The sequence below is a fragment of the Bombina bombina genome, chromosome 5 (assembly GCF_027579735.1).
Source record: "Bombina bombina isolate aBomBom1 chromosome 5, aBomBom1.pri, whole genome shotgun sequence".
Lineage (NCBI taxonomy): Eukaryota > Metazoa > Chordata > Amphibia > Anura > Bombinatoridae > Bombina > Bombina bombina.
The window spans coordinates 1,109,558,355-1,109,579,625 of record NC_069503.1 but is presented as its reverse complement, the minus strand read 5'-3'; the positions used below and the strand labels follow the sequence as shown (position 1 = coordinate 1,109,579,625).

At 39.0% G+C, this 21,271-nt stretch overlaps 1 protein-coding gene across 3 annotated transcripts in view; it reads left to right on the top strand.

The window, feature by feature from the left end:
• The window catches only part of PTP4A3 (protein tyrosine phosphatase 4A3), a 232,061-nt gene that overhangs the window by 206,378 nt on the left and 4,412 nt on the right, over positions 1 to 21,271 (top strand). For all 3 annotated transcript variants that reach the window (XM_053715401.1, XM_053715399.1, XM_053715400.1), the window contains 2 exons: positions 17,805 to 17,879; positions 20,934 to 21,271. The exon at positions 20,934 to 21,271 is cut by the window's right edge and continues 4,412 nt beyond it. In XM_053715401.1, coding sequence (XP_053571376.1) covers positions 17,805 to 17,879; positions 20,934 to 21,051 — 193 coding nt within the window. In that variant the 3' untranslated portion in view covers positions 21,052 to 21,271. The remainder of the gene's footprint in view (positions 1 to 17,804; positions 17,880 to 20,933) is intronic.

Genomic DNA, 21,271 nt, shown 5'->3' with positions numbered 1-21,271 from the left:
ATACAGATTGCTCTGTCTTTGCCGTGAAGGATATGGTTCGGATCTAGTGGGGATGTCCATCTCCTCCGTGGAAGTTACCTTGTTGCAGAGATCTGCTGACCAAGGTCTCTTTGTTCATCTATGTCTAGTTTCTCTGAGACAAACTGCGTGGAGATTGAACGCTTAGCCCAAGCCAAGAGAGGGTTTTCTGAGTTATTTTTACTCTCATTCAAGCTTGTAAGCTCGTTGCTCTTTGCATCTATCATAAGGTGTGGAGGACCTACTTATTCTGTTCTCCAGGATGAACTGGAGAAGGGCTTTTCTGCTAGTCCCCAAATGGGACTGTTTTCGGCCCTGTCTGTGTTACTGCACAAGAGGTTTGCTGAGCTTCCAGATGTGCAGTCATTTGTTAAGGCTCACATTACTAAAGGAGTGAGTATACTGCACATTATTTTGACGGATTTAACTTGCACATCAATTCCATTTCTTTCTATCTATTAGAAATTAACTACACACCAAGACCAGCGCCATCCATTTTGTTTTGCCTATTGTCTGTACAGTCCCTGGGGAGAGACTGAAGGAAGGCAGCGGTCATCTATATATTATTCTAACAAGGAGAGTATTGTTTTTTAGCACATTGTGTTGAGCATATTTGTTTTGTTAACATCTGATCTGTTTGCCACACACATTTTTGTGCACTGTGTTTATATCTAATGCTCCTCCTTGGAGTTTAAATCTTAAGGTTTTGCAACAGGCTCTGTTGGAGCCTATTCATAAAGTAGACATTAAATTGTTGTCTTGGAAGGTTCCTTTTCTACTGGCTATTGTTTCTGCGTACGTGAGTATCTGTGATTGCTGCCTTGCAATGCGTCCCTCCTTATCTGGCTTTCCATGCTGATAAGTTAGTTTTTTTTTTTTTTTTTTTCTTCCTAAGATGGTGTAAATTCGCAACATCAAACAAGAGATTGTGGTTCCTTTATGTCCTATTCCTCCTTTGTCAAAGGAATGTTTACAACGTAATTCTGGATGTGGTTTGTGCCTTGAAGTTCTATCTTCAGGCCACAAAGGAATTTTTCTCTTTGTTCTCTTTTCCGGAAAGCGTGGGGGTCAGAGGGCCTCTTCAACTTCCTTATCTTTTTGGCTGAGGAGTGTCATCCATTTAGCATAGAGACAGCGGGACATAATCCTCCTCTGAGGATTATGGCTCATTCTATGAGAGCAGTGGTTTCCTCTTGGGCCTTCAAAAATGAGGCCTCTTTGAATCAGATTTGTAAGACGGCTACCTGGTCCTCCTTACATACTTTTTTCCTAACTTTACAAGTTTGTTTTTGCTTCTGCCGAAGCAGCCTTCGGGGGAGAGGTTTTGCAGGCTGTGGTGCCCTCAGATTAGGGGCTGCTTCTTTTCCCTCCCGTTAGCATTCAGTGTACTCTAGAGCTTGGGTTTGTGTTTCCCCATACGTAAGGTATGCAGCTGTGGACTCTTCCCATATTAAGAAGGGAAACTTAAATTATGCTTACCAGATAATTTCCTTTCCTTCTGTATGGGAAGAGTCCAAAGCTCCTGCCCGTGTTCTCCGATGGGCGGCCCTAAATTTAAATTTATTCTTCTGGCACCTTTTTTTTTCTTAAATGGAAAGAGTCAACAGCTGCAGTCTTTTACACCCTAGCCAAAGACCTAAATACTCCTCACACTTCCCTCATCCCCCAGTCATTCTTTGCCTTTTTGTCCCAGGAGGTTGGCAGAGAAGTGTCAGATTTTCAGTCATCTCTTATGGAGGCTAGTACTCTTCGACATGGGACGGGAGTTTTAAGTAATCCTGTTAGCCCCTCAGTGAGGGCCTGGATGAAAGTTAGAGTCCGGAGATGCAGGGAGAGTCTTTCTGAAAAACCATTCCGACTCCTATTAACAGGTCCACAAGCAATTGGCTTTGAGTTTCGCTGCCTGCTTTCTTCTCTCAAGTCCATGGCGGAGGCGATGCTACTATCCATCAGGTTTTCTGAGTGCCGATGTTCATTGGGCTTGACTTACAACTTTATGGTCGGCTTCTCTTGGTCAGCTTTGCTGTAGTAACCTTAGGGATTCACTGATCTGCAGGCAAATGGGTTTGCAGTGTCACTGCTGGAACTATTGTACATTGGATGTGTGTTAGCAAGCTAATTTTGGGGGGGATTCCTTCCAACTTCGTTTGCATTGGAGGTTTGATCTCTCCTTTTAACCTGTGGCTTTGTGTCTTGAGTGCAGAGGTTCTGCCTTTCTGGCCACATCCTTTTTCTTAGGGTGGGGGCTTATTCTCCTCCTTATGGAGGTGTGGTCTCTTTCTTATGGATTCTCCTGGATTCAGGAGGTTGGAACTGAGAGTTAACCTTCAGAGAGGGGTATTCTCTCTGGGTTGTTTCGTTCCATCTGGCATCTTGCTGGCTCAGTGTCAAGACTATGTTGGGCCCTTTGCTAGATTCCTTTGGGTCTATGGCCTTGTCGTCTGTTCCTAAGGAGTCTGGTTGGCACCCGTGCTCTGTTGGGATGGCTGTGGCCATTCTTCCGCTAGTTTTTGAGCTGGTGTTGGGGTTCCCCTGTTTCAGAACTGCCGACACTTGGACTGGCCCATTTGCGAGTAGGCTCTGAGATGCGTTGTCATCTTCAGGATCTAGGTTGGCATAGGGGCTAGCTCCCTGGGCTTGCATGCAGAAGGTCCAGGGTTCCAATCCACCTTCGAGTTCTGGTTGTAATCTCTCATTCTTGGAGGTGCAGTGGGCCTCGTTGAGTTTGTGCTTCCCCTTTTGGAGATCTATGTGTAGGTCTGGCGGCTAAGATTGCCTAGAGTGTGCTCTGTGTCTGGGAGATTTTGTTTTTCTTCAATCTGTTATCTTGCTGTCCGCTTTATACTTCTCAGCAAGTATTCTTTCTGTGTCATCCTGATAATGGCTGCGTGTTCTTGACTCAGGGTCTTTCGTCTGGATCTGTTGCACGTTTTTTGTGTCAGAATACTTCAGTATTCTACGTTCTGAAGATGTGGGGACTCCGTCTTCAGTTGTCTTTCGGTGCGTTGAGCGGTTTCTCTGTTCCGATGCCTGGTCCTAAACCTCTGGTTTCTGCTTGGTCTGGGCGTAGCCTCCCCTTGTTTGTCCAAACCCATATGGGTCTCTGTGAGCTGGGCTCGCTATTGGGGGGGGGGGTTCTTTCTATGAATTTTGTGGTGACCTTTCGGTTTCCCTTCGGTTCTTCGTTGCCCTATTCCTTTGGGAGTTTAGGCTGGTGTTCCCTTAGTGAGGGGTGTATGGTGAGGGACCGACTGTTGGGCGACTTTGTCTCCTGGAGGACTGTTGGCTCAGTTGAGTCCGATTTTGTGGTCTCTAGCTAGGCTTCAATACTATCTGCGGGTCAGTGTCCTTGGGGATTTTTTCCTTTTCTAAGTTTTCTCTGCTTTGGACAAAGCATGGTTTTTGTTGGGTAGTGGTTTCAGGCTTGGTGTCCTCAGAATGGGCCACCTATTGTTCCCTCCCATCTTGGATTCCCTGTCCTCTGTGGCTTGGGTATTTTACCAAAAGTAATGAATGTAGCTATGGACTCTTTCCATTTTAAGAAGAAAAAGGTGCCAGAAGAATAAATTTAGCGGCGCCCAAAAGAAAATTATTGGGTAAGCATAATTTAAGTTTTTCACCCTGATATTTCTCCTATTATTCCTTGTTCCCTCGGCAGAAGGACTGGGGTTATGAGGAAGTGGGGGAGGTATTTAAGCCTTTGGCTGGGGTGTCTTTGCCTCCTCCTGGTGGCCAGTTCAGTATTTTCCACAAGTAAGGAATGCAACTGTTGACTCTTCCCATACAGAAGGAAAGGAAATTATCTGGTAAGCATAATTTAATTCTTTTTAGTTGTCTGAGTGAATTCACTAGGAGCCAATATACTTCTTAAATTTCTTGCCCTTCTATATATAAAGTTTGGTTTGTCTGTTATCTGTTCACCTATAATTGGATCGTCTTTTATCAGGTGCCAATGTTTTCGGACTATTTTTTTCAACTGTTTTGTAATCACTACTAAAATTTGTTATAAATGGAACTTTGAGCTTTGTATTATGCTCTTCTTTTTGAACTGTCTTTTGTCTGCATTTCCCATTCATTTCTCTACCATACTCTATGGCTTTTTCTATAATCCCTTGGTTATATCCTCTTTCAAGGAAAGATCTTCCAAGATTTTTATTTGGCTCTCATAGTCTGTCAACCTTGAGCAATTTTTACTGATTCTTAAACATTGGCCTTTTGGAATGTTGTTAATCCACCTTGGTAGGTGACAACTATCTGAGTGTACATAGCCATTTGCATCCACTTTTTTAAAATGATTTTTAGTATATATAGTTTTATCTTCTACAAATATATCCAAATCTAAAAATGTTATCTTATGTTTACTGATATTCTATGTAAATTGTAGTCCATCGATTTTCGTATTCATATCTCTAAACATTGCAACTAAGCTCTCCTCCCTTCCACACAATCAGCATGTCATCAATATAAAGCTTGAAGAGCATGTGGTTCGCGCCCAGCTCATGGGATTCTATAAATCTTTTCTCCTGTTAGCCCATAAATAAATTGGCATAGCTAGCCTGAACCTATTGCCCATAGCTGTTCCTCTAATTTGGATGTATAGTTTATTGTTAAATGCAAATACATTGTTCATGAGTATGAATTCTACCCCCTTAAAGATAGTCTTTCGGTAACATATTTGTATCTCCATCGAAGTAAAATCTAATGGCTTCTAAACCCTTTTCATGTATAATACTTGTATATAGAGCCGTGACATCACAAGTTGCTAACATATAGGTGTCATCCCAGTTTAAACTTTCCAATGTAGATAGTACTTGTCCTGTATCTTTTAAATAACTATGTGATCCTTTTACATATTTCTGTGACTGATTGTCTGAGACAGAGCCAATCCCAGAGATGATGGGTCTCCCTGTGGGTTGTGTTATGTTTTTATGTATCTTTGGTAAGAAATAAGAGCCATTCTGGGATATTCCTGGTTTAGGAACTTAAAATCTTTGTTTAATATCTTTTTTTTTTTTTTTTTTTTTTTTAGTTTAAGTTCTTTATAGGTGGTTTGATCATTCAAAATTATATTTGATTCTTTAAAGGGACAGTCAAGTCCCAAAAAAATCTCATGGTTCATAGATCATGCAATTTTAAACAACTTTCCAATTTTTTTTTATCACCAATTTTGCTTTGTTCCCTTGGTATTCTTAGTTGAAAGCTAAACCTTGGAAGTTCATATGCCAATTTCTTAGACCTTAAAGGCCGCCTCTACTTTTTCACCACTAGAGGGCATTAGTTCATGTGTTTCACATAGATAACATTGAGCTCACGCACGTGAATTTAGAGAGAGCGAGCACTGATTAGCTAAATTCCAAGTCTGTCAAATGAATTGAAATAAGGGGGCAGTCTGTAGAGGCTTAGATACAAGGTAATTACAGAGGTAAAATGTGTATTATAACTTATGCAAAACTGGGGATTGGGTAATAAAGAGATTATCTATCTTTTTAAACAACAAAAATTCTGGTGTTGACTGTCCCTTTAAGATAGTATTCTGTATCTATTACTACGATACCATTTGTTTTTGAGATTTTCTAACGATTTCTCATTCTTACTCAAATTATAATTGATTTTATTTTTGGTGTGCATGTTTTTCCAGATCCTTTTTGTAGCATCTTTTCAAAAGTTTTCTATGTGGCTGCCTTTATCCTGAAGGGGGTAAAACGTTGACTTAGGTTTAAGGTTTGTGTGTATAATATTTAGAGTTTTGGTCTACACTTGGTCTTATGTATCTCTCTTTCTATTGGATGTTTGAGAAAATACCTCTTTAATGTCAATTTATGTATAAACTGATGTGTATATGGGTTTCAAACGTATTCATTCTTTGGGTGGGTGCAAATGTTAGACCTCTTTTTAGTACTTTATTTTCCTCTTGTGACAATTTGACTTTTCTTAGATTAAAAATTCCTTTATCTACCTCCATCTTTTTTTCATTTTTTTAGTTTTCCTCCTCTAGTTCCTCTATTTATTTATTTATTTTTCTGTTTATCCGAGGAGTTCTGGATACTGGGCCTAGATCTAAAAAATTCAGATGTGCCCTAAAGGGGAAGAGTTTAAAGTGTAATTTCTTTCATTAGTTGCATGGATATCCACTCATCTGGCCTCTTAGTGGTGTGTAACAGTTACTTAAAGGGAAATAAAACCTGAACATTTTCTTTCATTATTCTGATAAAGAATACAATTTTAAACAACTTTCTAATTTACTTCCATTCTCTAATTTGTTTCATTCTCTTGGTATCAGTTGTCGAAGGAGCAGCAAAGCACTACTGGTTTCTAACTGAACATATGGGTGAGCCAATGACCATCGGTGTATATATATATATATATATATATATATATATATATATATATATATATATATATATATATATATATATATATATATATATATATATATATGCAGTCACCAATCAGCAGCTAGAAGCTAGGTTCTTTGCTGCTCCTGAGCTTACCTAGGTAAACCTTTTTGCAAAGGATAAGATTAGAAGGAAGCAAATTAAATAATAGAAGTAAATTGGAAAGTTGTTTAAAATTATATTCTCTATCTAAATCATGAAAGAAAAATTTGGGGTTTCATGTCCCTTTAAGGGAACATTACTTGTGTATTCATCCTGTCTATCTCTAGAGGTAGGTCGTCAAAACCATCCTCTTGGTTCTGTGTAATATCTATGGTTTCCTTTGTAGCTGTTACCATACCAGTTAGAGTTAGTATTATTATTCCTATAGTTGAATCTGTGACTCATTGTATTTCTATTCTGCCTATTACTATTTCTAATTGTATTGCTTTCTCTCTTAGTTTCATTTGTCCATCGCCAGTTTTTGTTTGGGTGTATATAATAATTGTCTTTGTGATGTTGGAATTTATTATTAAAAGATCTATCAGTGCCTGGGTTTACTTGTCTTATTTTTATTATGATTCGGGTTCCTATTTTTTTTTTTTTTGTTTCTTAGAAAGGACTATTACATGTATTCAGTGGTATTAATGTTTACTAATTGAGTGATTTTGTGATTTGTGTCTGTGTTCTATTTCTTTTTTTATAGTCATTATGGTCTCTTGACATTTTTTTACTTTTATGTCCATTCCATTTTCTTTTCTAGAGATAGACAGGATGAATACACAAGTAATACTACAAGAAACTGGAGACTTCCCTTAAGTAACTGTTACACACCACTAAGAGGTCAGATGGGAGAGGATATCCATACAACTAATGAAAGAAATGACACTTAAAACTCTCCCTTTAAGGGCACATCTATTGATTATTATTTTTTTAGATCTAGGGCCAGTATCCAGAACTCCTCGGATAAATAGAAGAAGAAATATAGAGGAATTAGAGGAGGAAAACTAACAAAATAAAAAAAGATGGAGGTAGATGACATAGGTATTTTTAATCTAAGCAAAGTCAAATTGTCACAAAGTACTAAAGAGGTCTAACATTTGCACCCACCTAAAGAATGAATGTTACAAACCTCAAACATCCAATAGAGATACATAACACAAGACAAAGTGTAGACCAAACTCCAAATATTATACACATAAACCTTAAACCGAAGTCAACTTTTTACCCCCTTCAAGATAAAGGCAGCCACATAGAAACTTTTGAAAAGATGTTACAAAAAGATCTGGCAATACATGAACACACCAAAAATAAAATCAATTATTATTTGAGTAAGAATGAGAAATTGTTTAGAAAAGCTAAAAAACAATAGAAATATAACGATAAAACTTGCATACAAAGGAGGTGGTATTGTAGTAATGGATACAGAATACTATCTTAAAGGGACAGTCAACACCAGAATTTTTGTTGTTTAAAAAGATAATCTCTATTACCCATTCCCCAGTTTTGCATAATAAACAGTTATAATACACATTTTACCTCTGTAATTACCTTGTATCTAAGCCTCTGCAGACTGCTCCCTTTTTTCAGTTCATTTGACAAACTTGCACTTTAGCCAATCAGTGGTCTCTCCTCTGTAAATTCACGTGCTTGAGCTCAATGTTATCGATGTGAAACACATGAACTAATGCCCTCTAGTGGTGAAAAACTGACAAAATGCTTTCAGAGTAGAGGCGGCCTTCAAGGTCTAAGAAATTAGCATATGAACCTCCTAGGTTTAGCTTTCAACTAAGAATACCAAGAGAACAAAGCAAAATTGATGATAAAAGTAAATTGGAAAGTTCTTTAAAATTGCATGACTTATTTGAATCATGAAAGTTTTTTTTTTTTTTTGGACTTGACTGTCCCTTTAAAGAATCAAATAGAATTTTGAATGATCAAACCACCTATAAAGAACTTAAACTAAACGCAATAAAAAAGCTGAACATTTTTAAGTATTCCTTATAGAAGCAAAAGAGAATAAAATATTAAACAACAAAGATTTTAAGTTCCTAAACCAGGAATATCCTAAAATGGCTCTTATTTCTTACCAAAGATACATAAAAACATAAAACAACCCACAGGGAGACCCATCATCTCTGGATTTGGTTCAGACAATTTATCAAAATACATAGACATTCAGTTACAGAAATATGTAAAAGGATCACATACTTATTTAAATGATACAGGACAAGTACTATCTATACTGGAAAGTTTTTAAACTGGGATGACACCTATATGTTAGGAACGTGTGATGTCACGGCGCTATATACAAGTATTATACATGAAAAGGGTTTAGAAGCCATTAGATTTTACTTAGATGGAGATACAAATATGTTACAGAAACAGACTTTATCTTGAAGCGGGTATAATTTATATTCATGAACAATGTATTTGCATTTAACAATAAGCTATACATCCAAATTAGAGGAACAGCTATGGGCACGAGGTTCGCGCCTAGCTATGCCAATTTATGGGCTTATGGGAGAAAAGATTTATAGAATCCCTTGAGCTGGGCGCAAACCTCATGCTCTTTAAGAGTTATATTGATGACATGCGGATTGTGTGGAAGGGAGGAGAGCTTAGTTGCAATGTTTAGAGATATGAATACGAACCTCGATGGACTACAATTTACATATGAGTTCAGTAAAGATGAGAGAGAGAGAGAACTGGACGTCCCTCCAAAATTGATGAAAAGACGAGAAGAAAACTGGTCTGGGAGGCTGCCAAGAGGCCTACAGCACCATTAAAGGAGCTGCAGGAATATCTGGCAAGTACTGGCTGTGTGCTGCATGTGACAACAATCGCCCATATTCTTCATATGTCTGGGCTATGGGGTAGAGTGGCAAGACGGAAGCCTTTTCTTACAAAAAAAAAACATCCAAGCCCAGCTAAATTTTGCAAAAACACATCTGAAGTCTCAAGCATGTCTCAAAAGGTGTTCTGGTTTGATGAAACCAAGATTAAACTTTTTGGCCATGATTCCAAAAGATATGTTTGGCGCAAAAACACTGCATATAACCAAAAGAACACCATACCCACAGTGAAGCATTTTGGTGGCAGCATCATGCTTTGGGTCTGTTTTTCTTCAGTTTTAACTGGGGCCTTAGTCAAGGTAGAGGGAATTATGAACAGTTCCAAATACCAGGCAATATTGGCACAAAACCTTCAGGCTTCTGCTAGAAAGCTGAACATGAAGAGGAACTTCATCTTTCAGCATGACAACGCCCCAAAGCATACATCCAAATCAACAAAGAAATGGCTTCACCATAAGAAGATTAAAGTTTTGGAATGGCCCAGTCAGAGCCCAGACCGGAATCCAATCGAAAATCTGAGAGGTGACCTGAAGAGAGCTGTGCACAGGAGATGCCCTCGCAATCTGACAGATTTGGAGTGTTTTTGCAAAGAAGAGTTGGCAAATCTTGCCAAGTCAAGATGTGCCATGCTGAAAAACTCATACCCAAAAAGACTGAGTGCTGTAATAAAATCAAAGGGTGCTTCAACAAAGTATTTAAGGGTGTTCACACTTATGCAACCATATTTATTTTAGTTTTTTATTTCTACTTCCCTCCACCTAAAAGATTTTAATTTGTTTTGCAATTGAGTTGTACAGTTTATAGGTCACATTAAAGGTGGAAAAAGTTCTGAAATGATTTATCTTTGTCATTTTTTTCTACATCACAGAAGCATGACATTTTAACAGGGGGGTGTAGACGTTTTATATCCACTGTGTGTGTGTATGTGTGTATATATATATATATTCACAAACACACACACATACTGTTTGTATATGTATGTGTATAGAGAGAGATATTCTAGTGCACGTGCAAATTACAGTACTTGGGGGAAACAACTAGATTTCTCTGCATTCTTATTAGAGTGCATCTATGCAATATAGAAAAAAGTGAACAAGAATCCCACCTATACGAACATTTTAGACGAGTACACAACAACCTTAGGGATTTGTCCTATTGGGGCATTAAAAAAGTTAAACAATGGAGGGGAGGCAATTTTGAAAAATTACTGTTAAAGAAAGAAGCTGAACTCATATACAATATGGGAACCCTTTTTCCAAAAGTCTTAATTCAGAACTGTACCTAATTCTGTTTTGTATTAGACTAAACAGGCTATGATAATGCACAATTTTAAATATATATGTTAAGTTTAGTGCTTGTTTCTCCAACATAGGTGTGTCCGGTCCACGGCGTCATCCTTACTTGTGGGATATTCTCTTCCCCAACAGGAAATGGCAAAGAGCCCAGCAAAGCTGGTCACATGATCCCTCCTAGGCTCCGCCTTCCCCAGTCATTCTCTTTGCCGTTGTACAGGCAACATCTCCACGGAGATGGCTTAGAGTTTTTTAGTGTTTAACTGTAGTTTTTATTATTCAATCAAGAGTTTGTTATTTTAAAATAGTGCTGGTATGTACTATTTACTCTGAAACAGAAAAGAGATGAAGATTTCTGTTTGTAAGAGGAAAATGATTTTAGCAACCGTTTCTAAAATCGATGGCTGTTCCACACAGGACTGTTGAGAGGAATTAACTTCAGTTGGGGGAACAGTGAGCAGACTTTTGCTGCTTGAGGTATGACACATTCTAACAAGACGATGTAATGCTGGAAGCTGTCATTTTCCCTATGGGATCCGGTAAGCCATTTTATTACAGACAGTAAATAAGGGCTTCACAAGGGCTTTTTAAGACTGTAGACATTTTCTGGGCTAAATCGATTTATATATAAACATATTTTATACTCCATAGCCTTGAGGAATTATTTTAATCTTGGGAATTTTGTAAAATAACCGGCAGGCACTGTATTGGACACCTTATTCTCTAGGGGCTTTCCCTAATCATAGGCAGAGTCTCATTTTCGCGCCTGTATTGCGCACTTGTTTTTGAGAAGCATGACATGCAGATGCATGTGTGAGGAGCTCTGATACATAGAAAAGACTTTCTGAAGGCGTCATTTGGTATCGTATTCCCCTTTGGGCTTGGTTGGGTCTCAGCAAAGCAGATACCAGGGACTGTAAAGGGGTTAAATATAAAAACGGCTCCGGTTCCGTTATTTTAAGGGTTAAAGCTTCCAAATTTGGTGTGCAATACTTTTAAGGCTTTAAGACACTGTGGTGAAATTTTGGTGAATTTTGAACAATTCCTTCATACTTTTTCGCAATTGCAGTAATAAAGTGTGTTCAGTTTAAAATTTAAAGTGACAGTAACGGTTTTATTTTAAAACGTTTTTTGTACTTTGTTATCAAGTTTATGCCTGTTTAACATGTCTGAACTGCCAGATAGACTGTGTTCTGAATGTGGGGAAGCCAAGGTCCCTTCTCATTTAAATAGATGTGATTTATGTGACAAAAAATTTAGAGAAAATGATGCCCAAGATGATTCCTCAAGTGAGGGGAGTAAGCATGGTACTGCATCATCCCCTCCTTCGTCTACACCAGTCTTGCCCACACAAGAGGCCCCTAGTACATCTAGCGCGCCAATACTCCTTACTATGCAACAATTAACGGCTGTAATGGATAATTCTATCAAAAACATTTTAGCCAAAATGCCCACTTATCAGCGAAAGCGCGACTGCTCTGTTTTAGAAAATACTGAAGAGCATGAGGACGCTGATGATATTGTTTCTGAAGGGCCCCTACACCAGTCTGAGGGGGCCAGGGAGGTTTTGTCTGAGGGAGAAATTTCAGATTCAGGGAAAATTTCTCAACAAGCTGAACCTGATGTGATTACATTTAAATTTAAGTTGGAACATCTCCGCGCTCTGCTTAAGGAGGTGTTATCCACTCTGGATGATTGTGAGAATTTGGTCATCCCAGAGAAACTATGTAAAATGGACAAGTTCCTAGAGGTCCCGGGGCCCCCCGAAGCTTTTCCTATACCCAAGCGGGTGGCGGACATTGTAAATAAAGAATGGGAAAGGCCCGGTATACCTTTCGTCCCTCCCCCCATATTTAAAAAATTGTTTCCTATGGTCGACCCCAGAAAGGACTTATGGCAGACAGTCCCCAAGGTCGAGGGGGCGGTTTCTACTCTAAACAAACGCACCACTATACCCATAGAAGATAGTTGTGCTTTCAAAGATCCTATGGATAAAAAATTAGAAGGTTTGCTTAAAAAGATGTTTGTTCAGCAAGGTTACCTTCTACAACCAATTTCATGCATTGTCCCTGTCACTACAGCCGCGTGTTTCTGGTTCGATGAGCTAGAAAAGGCGATCACTAGTAATTCTCCTTCTTATGAGGAGATTATGGACAGAATCCGTGCTCTCAAATTGGCTAATTCTTTCACCCTAGACGCCACTTTGCAATTGGCTAGGTTAGCGGCGAAAAATTCTGGGTTTGCTATTGTGGCGCGCAGAGCGCTTTGGTTAAAATCTTGGTCAGCGGATGCGTCTTCCAAGAACAAATTGCTTAACATTCCTTTCAAGGGGAAAACGCTGTTTGGCCCTGACTTGAAAGAGATTATCTCTGATATCACTGGGGGCAAGGGCCACGCCCTTCCTCAGGATAGGTCTTTCAAGGCCAAAAATAAACCTAATTTTCGTCCCTTTCGTAGAAACGGACCAGCCCCAAGTGCTACGTCCTCTAAGCAAGAGGGTAATACTTCTCAAGCCAAGCCAGCCTGGAGACCAATGCAAGGCTGGAACAAGGGAAAGCAGGCCAAGAAACCTGCCACTGCTACCAAGACAGCATGAGATGTTGGCCCCCGATCCGGGACCGGATCTGGTGGGGGGAAGACTCTCTCTCTTCGCTCAGGCTTGGGCAAGAGATGTTCGGGATCCTTGGGCGCTAGAAATAGTCTCCCAAGGTTATCTTCTGGAATTCAAAGGGCTTCCCCCAAGGTTGAGGTTCCACAGGTCTCAATTGTCTTCAGACCACATAAAAAAACAGGCATTCTTACATTGTGTAGAAGACCTGTTAAAAATGGGAGTGATTCATCCTGTTCCATTAGGAGAACAAGGGATGGGGTTCTACTCCAATCTGTTCGTAGTTCCCAAAAAAGAGGGAACGTTCAGACAGGAAGGTCAATTCATGACCACGGTGGATTTAAAGGATGCGTATCTACATATTCCTATCCACAAGGAACATCATCGGTTCCTAAGGTTCGCATTCCTGGACAAGCATTACCAGTTCGTGGCACTTCCGTTCGGATTAGCCACTGCTCCAAGGATTTTCACAAAGGTACTAGGGTCCCTTCTAGCGGTGCTAAGACCAAGGGGCATTGCAGTAGTACCTTACTTGGACGACATTCTGATTCAAGCGTCGTCCCTTCCTCTAGCAAAGGCTCACACGGACATTGTCCTGGCCTTTCTCAGATCTCACGGATGGAAAGTGAACGTAGAAAAGAGTTCTCTATCTCCGTCAACGAGGGTTCCCTTCTTGGGAACAATAATAGACTCCTTAGAAATGAGGATTTTTCTGACAGAGGCCAGAAAAACAAAACTTCTAAACTCTTGTCAAATACTTCATTCCGTTCCTCTTCCTTCCATAGCGCAGTGCATGGAAGTAATAGGTTTGATGGTAGCGGCAATGGACATAGTTCCTTTTGCGCGCATTCATCTAAGACCATTACAACTGTGCATGCTCAGTCAGTGGAATGGGGACTATACAGACTTGTCTCCGACGATACAAGTAAATCAGAGGACCAGAGATTCACTCCGTTGGTGGCTGTCCCTGGACAACCTGTCACAGGGGATGAGCTTCCGCAGACCAGAGTGGGTCATTGTCACGACCGACACCAGTCTGATGGGCTGGGGCGCGGTCTGGGGACCCCTGAAAGCTCAGGGTCTTTGGTCTCGGGAAGAATCTCTTCTACCGATAAATATTCTGGAACTGAGAGCGATACTCAATGCTCTCAAGGCTTGGCCTCAGCTAGCAAAGGCCAAGTTCATACGGTTTCAATCAGACAACATGACGACTGTTGCGTACATCAACCATCAGGGGGGAACAAGGAGTTCCCTGGCGATGGAAGAAGTGACCAAAATCATTCAATGGGCGGAGACTCACTCCTGCCACTTGTCTGCAATCCACATCCCAGGAGTGGAAAATTGGGAAGCGGATTTTCTGAGTCGTCAGACATTACATCCGGGGGAGTGGGAACTCCATCCGGAAATCTTTGCCCACATTACTCAACTGTGGGGCATTCCAGACATGGATCTGATGGCCTCTCGTCAGAACTTCAAGGTTCCTTGCTACGGGTCCAGATCCAGGGATCCCAAGGCGACTCTAGTAGATGCACTAGTAGCACCTTGGACCTTCAAACTAGCTTATGTATTCCCGCCGTTTCCTCTCATCCCCAGGCTGGTAGCCAGGATCAATCAGGAGAGGGCATCGGTGATCTTGATAGCTCCTGCGTGGCCACGCAGGACTTGGTATGCAGACCTGGTGAATATGTCATCGGCTCCACCATGGAAGCTACCTTTGAGACGAGACCTTCTTGTTCAAGGTCCGTTCGAACATCCGAATCTGGTCTCACTCCAACTGACTGCTTGGAGATTGAACGCTTGATCTTATCAAAGCGAGGGTTCTCAGATTCTGTTATTGATACTCTTGTTCAGGCCAGAAAGCCTGTAACTAGAAAAATTTACCACAAAATATGGAAAATATATATCTGTTGGTGTGAATCTAAAGGATTCCCTTGGGACAAGGTAAAAATTCCTAAGATTCTATCCTTTCTTCAAGAAGGATTGGAGAAAGGATTATCTGCAAGTTCCTTGAAGGGACAGATTTCTGCCTTGTCTGTGTTACTTCACAAAAAGCTGGCAGCTGTGCCAGATGTTCAAGCCTTTGTTCAGGCTCTGGTTAGAATCAAGCCTGTTTACAAACCTTTGACTCCTCCTTGGAGTCTCAATTTAGTTCTTTCAGTTCTTCAGGGGGTTCCGTTTGAACCCTTACATTCCGTTGATATTAAGTTATTATCTTGGAAAGTTTTGTTTTTGGTTGCAATTTCTTCTGCTAGAAGAGTTTCAGAATTATCTGCTCTGCAGTGTTCTCCTCCTTATCTGGTGTTCCATGCAGATAAGGTGGTTTTACGTACTAAACCTGGTTTTCTTCCGAAAGTTGTTTCTAACAAAAACATTAACCAGGAGATAGTCGTGCCTTCTTTGTGTCCGAATCCAGTTTCAAAGAAGGAACGTTTGTTGCACAATTTGGATGTTGTTCGTGCTCTAAAATTCTATTTAGATGCTACAAAGGATTTTAGACAAACATCTTCCTTGTTTGTTGTTTATTCTGGTAAAAGGAGAGGTCAAAAAGCAACTTCTACCTCTCTCTCTTTTTGGATTAAAAGCATCATCAGATTGGCTTATGAGACTGCCGGACGGCAGCCTCCTGAAAGAATCACAGCTCATTCCACTAGGGCTGTGGCTTCCACATGGGCCTTCAAGAACGAGGCTTCTGTTGATCAGATATGTAAGGCAGCGACTTGGTCTTCACTGCACACTTTTACCAAATTTTACAAGTTTGATACTTTTGCTTCTTCTGAGGCTATTTTTGGGAGAAAGGTTTTGCAAGCCGTGGTGCCTTCCATTTAGGTGACCTGATTTGCTCCCTCCCTTCATCCGTGTCCTAAAGCTTTGGTATTGGTTCCCACAAGTAAGGATGACGCCGTGGACCGGACACACCTATGTTGGAGAAAACAGAATTTATGTTTACCTGATAAATTACTTTCTCCAACGGTGTGTCCGGTCCACGGCCCGCCCTGGTTTTTTAATCAGGTCTGATAATTTATTTTCTTTAACTACAGTCACCACGGTATCATATGATTTCTCCTATGCAAATATTCCTCCTTTACGTCGGTCGAATGACTGGGGAAGGCGGAGCCTATGAGGGATCATGTGACCAGCTTTGCTGGGCTCTTTGCCATTTCCTGTTGGGGAAGAGAATATCCCACAAGTAAGGATGACGCCGTGGACCGGACACACCGTTGGAGAAAGTAATTTATCAGGTAAACATAAATTCTGTTATCGTTGATTTTACTATATCCCTGACAACATAAGTTGTAAGTAGACGTTTATAATAAGGATCACATTTAGAATTTGACCCAAATATTTATATTTGTCCTTATTAAAGCAGACTCAGTTGTATGTAATTGTGTATATATATTCATCCTCTCCTAAATCTGTTATTTATCTATTTGTTTTGAATTGCTTGAGTGTAAAAATTTACAATGATTTTTAGGGCAATATTATACCACCTTAAATAGACATGAGAACAATACCACCTTACATTCTAGAAAATCGATTGGTGAACATACAACAAATTAAAATGCAAGGAAGGGTATTTAAACTGGATAATGTCCCCATGAATATCATTCTTGAAAAAGCCTAGTTACAGGTGAAACGCATCAACGATAATCTAAGGGGTCTAAGCACTTTGCAGCCAAATTAACACTCTGAGTAGAAAGAAATTGCTGTCGTTTAACAATTGGACAGAGAAGTACCCGACAACAAGGATCACAAGGAACCGGTAGCCCTGGAGAACTGCCATTCACACAAGATCCGTCCTACCTAATCCGCTCCGTGATGTAGTCGCAATCCAGAGGTCCGACTGAGACCGGAAGCGTGGAGGAGAGACACATTGTGTATAGCACATGTCGAATACTGGCTAACAACCTTAGAACGAGATTTAAAGATTGGTGAAGGGACCGGCACAGTATCTATTAATGGGCACTTGGAAGTAACATAGTTGCCATACACAGGATTGTTGAAATCGGTTACAGAATATGAACATTGACATTTATGTTGCTTATTTTATATACCGTTACTATATAAGCAAGCTTATACCCACTGCATTCAGTTGAATATAGTTCAAGAGATCGTTTCTCTACTTTTTATTTTTGATTAATGGACTGAGCATTCCATTTTTATAAAAGTGGTATTGAGCCCATTTAACTTTTTATGCTCTAGGTGTCTAAAGACATTTATCCGGATATGCGTTTTTAGAGGAAACGTCCTCACTAACAACTTTGTTTTTTGATTGTTTTATATTATTGTTGTTTTATTAAATGGTATAGATGTTAAAGTGACACCAGTAGTCAGGTCTCAATTTTTCCTGAATTCTTTCCTAAATAGTAACATTGTTTTGTTCCATGAACCGTTTTGCTCCCTGAACCGTATTGCCTTATTTGAAGTTTAACCCTAAGCTTTTGAGTACTCTTTAGCGCTATTGTAATTTTTACTTTGTTCACTACATCGCTTTCAAGTAATTCAGCATTTGGGTATCATGTCCCTTTAAACCTAACTTTTCTGTCAGTGGTTTTTAATGTAATTGGGGTTTTTTTCCCCTATAATTAAAGTTGATTAATTTCCACTTCTTTTTAATAAGATTGTGTTAGATAACTTAAGTCATTTTTTTTTTCTACAGGGCTCCTGTTCTGGTTGCACTTGCTCTGATTGAGAGTGGAATGAAGTACGAAGATGCTATTCAATTTATCAGACAGTAAGTGTCACGTTTTAAGTTGGTCACAGCTTGTATAACTGACGCCATGCTGGTTTACGTAATGGGGATGGAAGAAACATGGGATATTGGGCACACTAACTTAAATTTTTAAGGTGCGTATTTGAGATTTAGAAAAAACCTTAATGACAATTTTGTGTCTATACCCGTACCGAGCTATGGGAAGCACGGAGTGGTAAAATACAAATTTTTAAGGTAGATTTTTTACACCCAGATAATTGGTACTCGTGTGCGCTCTTATTGAAAAGTAGGGGAAGCATAGGTCACACAACAGTGACAACTTCCATGTTTATAACATAAGGAACAAGAAATAGTATTCACAAAATAAGAAAATTAATTAAAATAATGTCTCAATAAGATACTATTTTTATTCTATAGTGAAATTTCAATATTTAAAGTTTGGTTGTTTTGTTGTTTTTTGCAATTTTAAATTTTGTGCTCGGAATAAAACTATTTCTCTTTTTTTTTTTTGTCAGTATTTGTCCCTGTTTAGTAATAGAACTGTTAGTTGTCGTTACCAGGCATTTTAGCGGTCTGTCCCAGGTGTTTTACACACACATTTTCTTTAAACCAAATTAAATGTGCTTTGAAAATTAATGCAGCAGTCCACCCAATAAACCTAGATTGAGCGAAAAGTAAGAAATCGGATGAAATGTTAGCTCTTGGACAGAGCGGAGAAGATATTTCTGTCCTCTATCCATTTGATGCCTATAAATGTTTTCTTGTATACGCCTATGTTTATAGTGCTGCAGAATCTGTTAGCGCTCTACAGATAACCAATAATAATAAAGCTTGGGGCATGCTAATATTGTGTATTGTTCATGTTGGCTAAAAAGATGTAGTTAAACATAGCTTCAAATATGGATGCAGTGTTTTACTATGCACAGAAGTAATGTTGCTTGAGGCTCTGGAACAACAAGTAAAGGGCTGCACAACCTTACGACTTTTTTTACTCAAACATGAATGGTAATATTATTGGTTATTTGTAGAGCGGTAACAGATTCCGCAGCGCTACCCCCTCATATATATTAAAGGACCAGTAAATACAGTAGATTTGCACAATAAAAAGACTTAGTCTGAACTTGTAGTAGATTTTTTTTCTTACAATTTTAAAAGTTCTGTCTATTTCCACACCCCCCTGTATCATGTGACAGCCATCAGCCAATCACAGATGCATATACGTATATTCTGTGAATTCTTGCACATGCTCAGCAGTAGCTGGTGACTCAGTGTAAATATAAAACTGTCCACATTTTGTTAATAGAAGTAAATTGGAAAGTTGTTTAAAATTGCTGCTCTGATTCATGAAAGTTTCATTTTGCTTAATTTTGACTGTTTAACTTCTTGGGAAGCTTCTCATGGTTGCTCCATAGCTGATTAGGGCTTTCTGTAGAGCGCATGTGGATGGTAATTCAAACCTTGTATTATGTTTTAAATGTAGGGTTCTGGTTTTTAAAATTCTCACATTTTGATGACTTGAATAGTATTAATTTGTAAACCTCATTTTAAAGTGGAATTTTCTGTAGTCAAGACAAATGCAAGGGACAGTAAACACTTTCTAATTGCAGGAATTTATTGCAGTAATGCAATCAATTAACATATTAGATAATTGGGAAATATTTGTAAATAGACTAACAACTTGCTGCAATTATTTTTCATTAGCCAAACTCAAAACATAATTTGCCTTATTTAGAAGAGTCAATCCAGACTTCTTGTGGAATACACTGCTATGGAGTAGAATGCTGTGCTCTTTAAATTCTTAGAACTGGAAAACCTACAATTTTCAGACCTAAATTACAATGAATGCAGGAAAAAATAAAGTATATTACAAATGTTTAATTGTAAATTTAAATCTCAAGATGTTTACAGTCCATGTGACGCAGTAAATCTTAACAAAAGGGTAAAACAAGTTCAAATGAAAGCTTCATGATTCAGAGTGAATAATGTGAGAGTGCAAAAAGCTGCTGTTTACCTCTGTCAAAAATACCTCTTTCTTAAATCTATCTCCTTTCCACAATAGCATAATGAGGTACGCTCAAGAGCGTGCAAGTCTTAATAAATCTGCATCTAAACAATATCAGATTTATTAAGGGAGAAACTTTGAATAGATTATCATCTTCCCCCACCCTTTTTTTTTTTTTTTTCTCTTTTTACTAAAAAAAAACAAAACATAGTATGTTGCTGGCTCAAGCCTTTGTGCTGCCTGGTTCCAAGAAGGAAATATCTCCTCCCCCGTTCTCTGTCCTAAACAGAACTAAAAAATTACTGTTCGCATGTTCGAGTAAAGTTTCAATTTGCTGGACACCCAACTGATGGACCCCATTGAGTTATTTCTCTTAAAACTCTATAGCTGTAGTATGTGCTCCATAGAGAGCGAAAAAAACGAATTCTAGATTGGTGCTTAATGAAGCCATGGAGCTATTAACATATCTGCATATAAAATCCAATCAGTTAATATGTGACACATTTTTCAGTATCTGAGACAGGTGTGTGTATGTGTTACTAAAGCACCCAATGTTATATTTTGTAAAAATCCTAAATTCCTACTTGTCCGCTAAACTTTCTTACAAGTATAGTGGGCATGCACGTATGTGTGTATGTATATATGTATGTGTATGTATGTGTATATATATATGTGTGTGTATGTATATAATTCAGCAAACTAAGGGAGTCACTCACAGGGTCTTGTAGTTGAGAACAAAGTCTTTATTCAATAAAGACTTTGTTCTTAACTACAAGACCCTGTGAGTGACTCCCTTACTTTGCTGATTTGTATTCTACTTGGAGTGCACCCGGGGCACCATGGGCCGGTTTTGGGCCTTTACAATTTACCAGGAGTGCTTCTACCATCCTCCTTTGCTATATCCCAGTCACATTAAATTTGATTTCAAAATCTTGAGTGCTTCGTTGTTTTGGATATTTTTGGATTTACTTATCACCTAGGTTGTTGGCCCATATTTAAGATCTATATAATCTTTTATTGTTTCTGTTTTGCAAAAATCCTTTTTTATATTTACCAGTTATTTTCATTTATAGAAAACGCAGAGGTGCCATTAACAGCAAACAGCTGACGTACTTAGAAAAATACCGGCCAAAGCAGAGGCTACGATTTAAAGACCCTCACAACCACAAGAATAAATGCTGCATCATGTAACTGTTGTGACGCGTCACCAATGCACACAGCCCGTTGGCACTGCTTTCTGTTACAGGGTTTTATTCTGAAATGGTTGGACTCTAAACCATGAACTGGCAATTATGACTTCATATGAAGCCCCTTCACAATTACTGCAAAAATAAAGTAAAAGATTGTATATCTGTACCAGATTTTTTTTTGTTTATTTTATACATCTGTATCAGTCATTTTCTTTCAGTGG